This window comes from Lethenteron reissneri, chromosome 63 (genome assembly GCF_015708825.2).
Source record: "Lethenteron reissneri isolate LAM-NWPU_2019-01 chromosome 63, ASM1570882v1, whole genome shotgun sequence".
Taxonomy (NCBI): Eukaryota; Metazoa; Chordata; class Hyperoartia; order Petromyzontiformes; family Petromyzontidae; genus Lethenteron; species Lethenteron reissneri.
This window is the reverse complement of record NC_083841.1, coordinates 2,278,346-2,285,541: the sequence shown is the minus strand read 5'-3', so window position 1 is coordinate 2,285,541 and position 7,196 is coordinate 2,278,346. Positions and strand designations below refer to the sequence as shown.

Below are 7,196 nucleotides of genomic sequence, written 5' to 3'. Positions count from 1 at the left end.
CCCCTCCCCTCCCCCACCCAGCCCTCCCCTCCCACCCAGCCCTTCCCTCCCCCAGCCCCCTCCCCACCCAGCCCTTCCCTCCCACCCAGCCCTTCCACCCCCCCAGCCCCTCCCCACCCTCCCACCTCTCCAGCCAGCCCCCCATCCCATTTTTGGATGCACGACGGACGGACACAATAATCCCCTGTGGGCTGGTGTAACCAGGAGTTATTACCAGTAAGACGTCCAAACTAATTGCCTCTTAACGATCCCGGGAACGGGAACAGGAGCGGGTGACGAAGCCCCTTTTGCCGTAGCAGCGCCAACGATTGGGAACAACCTCGTTTTCTCCCTTCCCATCTCCAGGATAAACACTGAACACCGGTTCCGATCCGGAGGCACGCAAACGACAGGGCCCGCCGCCAGCCAAGCGGGGGAAGGAATGCGCGCGTGTGTGAATCATCACCGCTCGTGACGTAACGCACCGCCGGAGGAGGAACCCCACGCACCCCGACCCCGGCCAGCGATGATAAGCCTGCCGCTAGCGCCCCCCTCTACACCCCCACTCCACCGCAACGCCGCCAGCCCGCCAGCCCTGACGGCACCGCTTCACGCAATACGTCCCCCGTCTCGATTTAAAGCTTTCGTGACTGCAGGGATTCATCTTCTTGGTTCTTTCGGTAAAGTCGCGTAGAAGGGAAGTATAAATAATAAAAATAAAACATGATAAAATAATTCTCACGACGTTTCGGCCGCAACGCAAGCAGCCGTCCTCAGGCGAAGAAGGACGGCTGCTTGCGTTGTGGCCGAAACGTCGTGAGAATTATTTTATTGTGTTTTATTTTTTATTGTATTACTTCCCTTCTACGTGCATCACCGAAAGAACCGAGAAGACGTCCCCCGTCGTTGCTCCGTCGGCACGGCGCGTGCCATGGGTTCTCTTCTGCGGCGGGCCGGTCTTGTGAACGGTGCGGAGCGGCGGCCGAGGTGGTCGAAGAGTCCAGATGATTGTGTCAGGAGGAGGGGCGTGGTAATCGCCGCTGTGATGATGTCTTCTCCTTCGTGTATATCTCTTTCATTCTCTGTATTAGTCTACGAGTATCTGTGTGAATATGTAGAATCTTCGTGGGTCTAAACGTCTCCGTTTGAGTCTATGGGTGTCCGTGTGAGTCTATAGATCTTTGTGGAAGCCTATGGGTCTCTGTGTGAGTCTATGGGTCTCTGTGTGAGTCTATGGGTCGCTGTGTGAGTCTATGGGTCTCTGTGTGAGGCTATGGGTCGCTGTGTGAGTCTATGGGTCTCTGTGTGAGGCTATGGGTCTCTGTGTGAGTCTATGGGTCTCTGTGTGAGGCTATGGTTCTCTGTGTGAGTCTATGGTTCTCTGTGTGAGTCTATGGGTCTCTGTGTGAGTCTATGGGTCTCTGTGTAAGTCTATGGGTCTCTGTGTGAGTCTATGGTTCTCTCTGTGAGTCTATGGGTCTCTGTGTGAGTCTATGGGTCTCTGTGTGAGTCTATGGTTTCTCCTGTGAGACTATGGTTCTCTGTGAGTCTATAGATCTCTGTGTGAGTCTATGGGTCTCTGTGTGAGTCTATGGGCCTCTGTGAGTCTGTAGATCTCTGTGTGAGTCTGTGGGTCTTGGCGTAGCGCAACAGCTGTGAATAATTTACACCGAGACGTTTGAGCCTGCCGCCTGCGTCGCGAGTAGCAGGATAGTGAATCGCCGTGCCAATGCCTCAGTGCGGTTGTCTACGTGCGGCGCGACGGAAGTGAAACGTACGTATGTGCGTGCACTCTCCGTCTCTCCCCTCGCCCCTCCACTTCCTCCCCGTCCCCCCTAACCTCTGGTGACCCCTACGCACCCTCCGACGGGGCCAACCACTCCCCCCAGGCCTTGCCCTGCACAGCCGCCGCCACCACCGAAACCATTGGTTCATCGCGCCGCCCGCGGAGCTGCGTTACGCCTTGAGCGAGGGCGCAACACGAATGGTCAAGCGACGATATCCGCCGCTTCACGGCCACGCTCCTTAAGATCGCCCACCCCCCCCCCCCCCCCCCCCCCCCGGTGCTCCGAGTCACCGCGGCGGGCTCTGCGAATACACGGCGGCCTGACGCTCGCGGTGATCTTAGTGGGGGGCGGGGGTGTAAGGAGAGGGGGGGATGGGGAGAGGGGGGCAACCTTTAAAAAGGTCTAACACAGTTGCCGGGCGACGGGCCGTATCCTAGCGAGGTAAAGAACGCCACCGTCCCCTTTATAAGATTCGACGGCCCCCGTAACAGAGCTGGAGACGGGGGGGGGGGGGGGGGGCGGGGGGGCAGAGGTCGCGTGTAATCTGCCCAATAAAAGACTTCCCGGACACTGGACAGAAACGGGCCCCCCCCCACCACCCCTCCCTCCCGTGGGGGGCGCCTCTCGCTCGGTACCCCAAGGGACCAGAATGCCCGAGCGGGGGACGCAACAAATAAATAAATAAAGTCCGCCTCCGGGCCCCCCGCACCCCCCGCCCCCCCCGGCGCCCCCTAAGATGCCATATTTGCCTCTCCCAATCCGGCAGTAGAGCGCGAGCGGCAATCGGAACTTCCCAATGTAGCAGCAGCGCAGCAGCATATATCCCTCCTGAACACTACCGGACTTCATAGCTCACCGGAATATTCTGAACCGGATTCTGAAGACCTGAGACTCGGCGGGGCTTTGGTGGGTAAATAATAAAGCCGGGCAGTGGCAGTGGGGGCCGCGATTGCAAGATGTTAACTACCTCGCCTGGTATGCAGGCGATCGTGGGTTCGATCTCGACCCTGACGCCTGCTGCTGCTGTATATTTGGAGTTTGCGGTGTCTCTCTCTCTCATCATCATTACGGTGGCTAGGAAATGTTAACTACCTCGCCTGGTATGCAGGCGATCATGGGTTCGATCTCGACCCTGACGCCTGCTGCTGCTGTATATTTGGAGTTTGCGTGTCTCTCTTTCTCTCATCATCACGGTGGCTAGGAAATGTTAACTACCTTGCCTGTATGCAGGCGATCGTGGTTCGATCTCGACCCTGACGCCTGCTGCTGCTGTATATTTGGAGTTTGCGTGTCTCTCTTTCTCTCATCATCACGGTGGCTAGGAAATGTTAACTACCTTGCCTGGTATGCAGGCGATCGTGGGTTCGATCTCGACCCTGACGCCTGCTGCTGCTGTATATTTGGAGTTTGGCGTGTCTCCTCTCCCCGTTTAGAGTATTTGGCTGCTATAAATGTTCACACGATGATGAGCACTTCGTTGAGGTCTCATTTGTGGCCAGGTCGCTTCTGACAAAAGAGCCGTATGGCCCAGTGGGGCCTTACCTGCTAAAATAATGATGGTTTAATTTAGTTAGTTTAAATTTTGATTTAAAGCTTTCGTGACTGCAGGGATTCATATTCCTTGTTCTTTCGGTAAAGTCACGTAGAAGGGAAATAATACAATTATATAAGTATAAAACAATACAAATTCTCACGACGTTTCGACTGCAACACAAGCAATCATCATCAGGTGTGAAATCCACAGCAAGAAACTTTTCAAATTTTCAAATGTTCTTGCTGTGGATTCCACACCTGATGATGATTGCTTGTGTTGCAGTCGAAACGTCGTGAGAATTCTAATTGTTTTATATTATATTATTTCATTATTTATTTAGTTTAGTTGAACAGTTTTAATTTACAGATTCGTCGAGTTTCTTTTGCGGTGACGTAAAAAAAAAACCCCACACCTTGGCAGAACACCGGGACGTGCGCGTGGCTCACAGCGTCATCGCCGATGCCGCACGGCGACAGACACGAGCACGTGGCAACGGCCGAGTTGCGAGCGGTGGTGAGTGTGGAACAGTCGGACTGATCAATGAGGACGTTCTCCAAAGGCGTGGGTGCTGCACAGGCGAAGGCCCCTGGGACAGAGAAGCGGCGCCACCGACAATCACCCAAACTATTATTTGGTTCTTTCGGTAAAGTCACGTGTAAAGATAAAATAATAAATTAAATTAAATAATAGCATACGACGTTTCGATTGCAACACAAGCAATCATCATCAGGTATAATGACATAGCGACATAAAATCTAACCAGAAAACTACAGACAGACATATTAGCAGACAGATATCACCAACATACATAGAGAGAGCAGGTAACAGAGAGGGGTGATCGTCTCTTATTTTATCTTTAGACGTGACTTAACCGAAAGAACCAAATAATAATTCCTGCAGTCACGAAAGTTCTAAAATTAAGATTAATCACCCAAACTCTGTGGTCCTATATGGGGACGCTTGGCCATCAACGCGACGCACGTTGCGCCGTGCCGCGCGATGAACGACGCGCGACACAGGCAACAGGCCGTTGGGGCAAGCGCTGTTCGCGAGCAGCAGCACCTGTGAAGGCCGGCACGGCACGCGAGAGGGTAGGTGGCCAGCATTCGTCTCCCCAGTGGGAGGCAACGTTTACTACACACCGCGCACCAGGTACTCAATTGAGACCGAGTCTACATAGGGGAGGGTCCAGGGTCGGGTTCAGATATTCGCCACTATAATTGGCCGTGAGCTCGGGGTCGCCACGTCCGCGGCGCGGCGCGCGCTAACCGCTGCGCCGCCGCTCCCCACGTTGCACGTGCGCCGTAGCCGCTTGTTTTCCACTCTGCCACTCTGCCATGCACGGCGCTGAACTGCTGAACTCGGAAACCTTCGGATGTAAAGAAAAAAGGAGAGAGAGAGTGAGTGGAGGGGAGAAAAGAAAGGCAGCAGCAACAAAAAAAACCCAGAGTCAACGGGGAAGAGCGAGCGAGCGAGCGTCTCCGTCGCTCCGTAGCCGTGGCGACGCAAGCTCTTCGCACAACAACACGAGCACACACACACGCACATCCCCCACCCGCGCTGCGTGGACAGAGGGGAGAGATGCGCGGGGGGGGGGCAGCATTTGTCGGCGCTAACTCGGGTTGCCGCGTGATGGTGTGACTACGACGCAGCATCCGATACACGCTTGGTGCATGCTGCGTGTTTATGCATTATGGATAGGCACCGTGCATCTGTGTTCAACGCAGATCCTGAGCACAGGCCCAGGTGGGAACAAAATGTCAAGCCGCACGCAGCGAACGGAGTTGAAATGGCTTCAGGGTTTTTTAACGAGGCTCTTAGAAGTTTTGAAAAGGAGAGGATTCCGTGAGTGGAGCAGCGTGAGGGAAGAGGCAGATAGAGAGGCGAGGTGACCTGCAGTGTGGTGGGTGGGTGAGTGGGTGGGTGGTTGGGTGGGTGGCTAAGTGGGTGAGTGAGTGGGTGGGTGGTTGGTTGGGTGGATGGCTGGGTGGGTGAGTGAGTGGGTGGGTGGGTGGGTGAGTGAGTGGGTGGTTGGTTGGGTGGATGGGTGGGTGGGTGAGTGGGGTGGGTGAGTGAGTGGGTGGTTGGGTGGGTGGCTGGTTGGGTGAGTGAGTGAGTGGGTGGCTGGTTGGGTGGATGGCTGGGTGAGTGGGTGGGTGGGTGGTTGGGTGAGTGGGTGGTTGGGTGGGTGGGTGGCTGGGTGGGTGAGTGGGTGAGTGAGTGGGTGGTTGGGTGGTGGGTGGCTGAGTGGGTGGGTGAGTGAGTGGGTGGTTGGGTGGCTGGCTGGGTGGGTGAGTGAGTGAGTGGGTGGTTGGGTGGCTGGCTGTGTGGGTGAGTGACTGCCTGAGTGGGTGAGTGTGAATGAGTGAGTGGGAGAATGTGCGTGTACGTGAGTGACGCTCACAACAATGAGCAGAGCGCCGGGCGGATAAAACGCGGCAAGGTGGCACAGTAGGAAGCAGAGGTGGTGCATCTGCCAGTCATCTCAGTTAGTCAACCCGAGGCACCTGGGTCTGTCCCATGACCTCCTGCACCTAGCCTGGCACAGCAGTCAACCCCATGGCACCTGGGTTTGTTCCATGACCTCCTGCACCTAGCCTGGCACAGCAGTCAGCCCCATGGCACCTGGGCCTGTCCCATGACCTCCTGCACCAAGCCTGGCACAGCAGTCAACCCCATGGCACCTGGGTCTGTCCCATGACCTCCTGCCTGCAGAGGGCCTCAAGGTGCACCTAGGCTGGCACAAGCGGTGTGGTGATGTCGCCGCCACTTAGTAGTGAAGGTCGGTTGTCGTCGTCGTTGTGGTATGTGTGTTGCGTGTGTGTGTGTTGTGCGTGTGTTGTGTGTGTGTTGCGCGTGTGTGTTGCGCGTGTGTGTGTTGTACGTGTGTGTTGTGTGTGTGTGTTGCGTGTGTGTGTATTGCGTGTGTGTGTCTTGTCGTGTGTCTTGTCGTGTGTGTTGCGCGTGTGTGTGTTGAGTGTGTGTTGTGTGTGTGTGTGTTGTGCGTGTGTGTGTGTTGTCTGTGTGTGTTGTGCGTGTGTGTTGTCTGAGTGTGTTGTGCGTGTGTGTTGTGCGTGTGTGTTGTGCGTGTGTGTTGAGTGTGTGTTGAGTGTGTGTTGTGTGAGTGCGCGTGTATGTGTGTTGTGTGTGTGTCTTGTGCGTGTGTTGAGTGTGTGTGTTGTGCGTGTGTGTGTTGTGTGTGTGTGTTGAGTGTGTGTTGAGTGTGTGTTGTGTGTGTGTTGTGTGTGTGTTGTGTGTGTTGTGTGTGTGTGTGTTGTGTGTGTGTGTTGTGTGTGTGGTTGAGTGCGCGTGTGGTGTGCGTGTGTGTGTTGTGTGCGTGTGTTGAGTGTGTGTTGTGTGTGTGTGTTGTGTGTGTGTTGTGTGTGTTGTGTGTGTGTGTTGTGTGTGTGTTGTGCGTGTGTTGTTGAGTGCGCTTTGCTAGGGAAGTGCCCTGTCACCTCGCCTGCCCATTGGTCACTGCCGTAAAACGTGACACGGGAGCTCAACGAGGGCAGCCGGGGAGGCGTGCGGGTGGCAGGGGCAGCAGCTGCGTTAACGACGGTCGGCGGACACGCCGACACACGAAACAAAGACAAAGATCCCCGTGTAGTCTCTAATGGAATGTCGAGGCAGGCGCCGTCAGGAAGCGGCGCCCACGAATGCCGTGCCCGTGACCGTGAACGAACGCCGTGACCTGTGGCGCCGGCAGAACGGGAACCCGGTGACTCACCGCGCCGGACGGTGCCGTCCCGCCTCCCTCACGGACCAACGGGCCCTCGCGCCGGTGCCGCTCCGGCTGACGGCGGCCACGCCGCCTCCGCCCCCGGTCAGCGCCGCCTCGGGGCACCGCAGCTCCGGCGGCAGCAGCACCGGCATCGCCACCGTCACGTTGGTCG

General features: G+C 56.2%; 1 protein-coding gene across 1 annotated transcript in view; it reads right to left on the bottom strand.

Moving 5' to 3' along the window:
• The window catches only part of LOC133358805 (cytosolic endo-beta-N-acetylglucosaminidase-like), a 16,939-nt gene extending 9,763 nt beyond the window's left edge, over positions 1-7,176 (bottom strand). The window contains exon 1 of the mRNA XM_061577252.1: positions 7,031-7,176. Within this exon, the coding sequence (XP_061433236.1) occupies positions 7,031-7,176 (146 nt within the window). The remainder of the gene's footprint in view (positions 1-7,030) is intronic.
• Between the last annotated feature and the right edge of the window lie 20 nt (positions 7,177-7,196).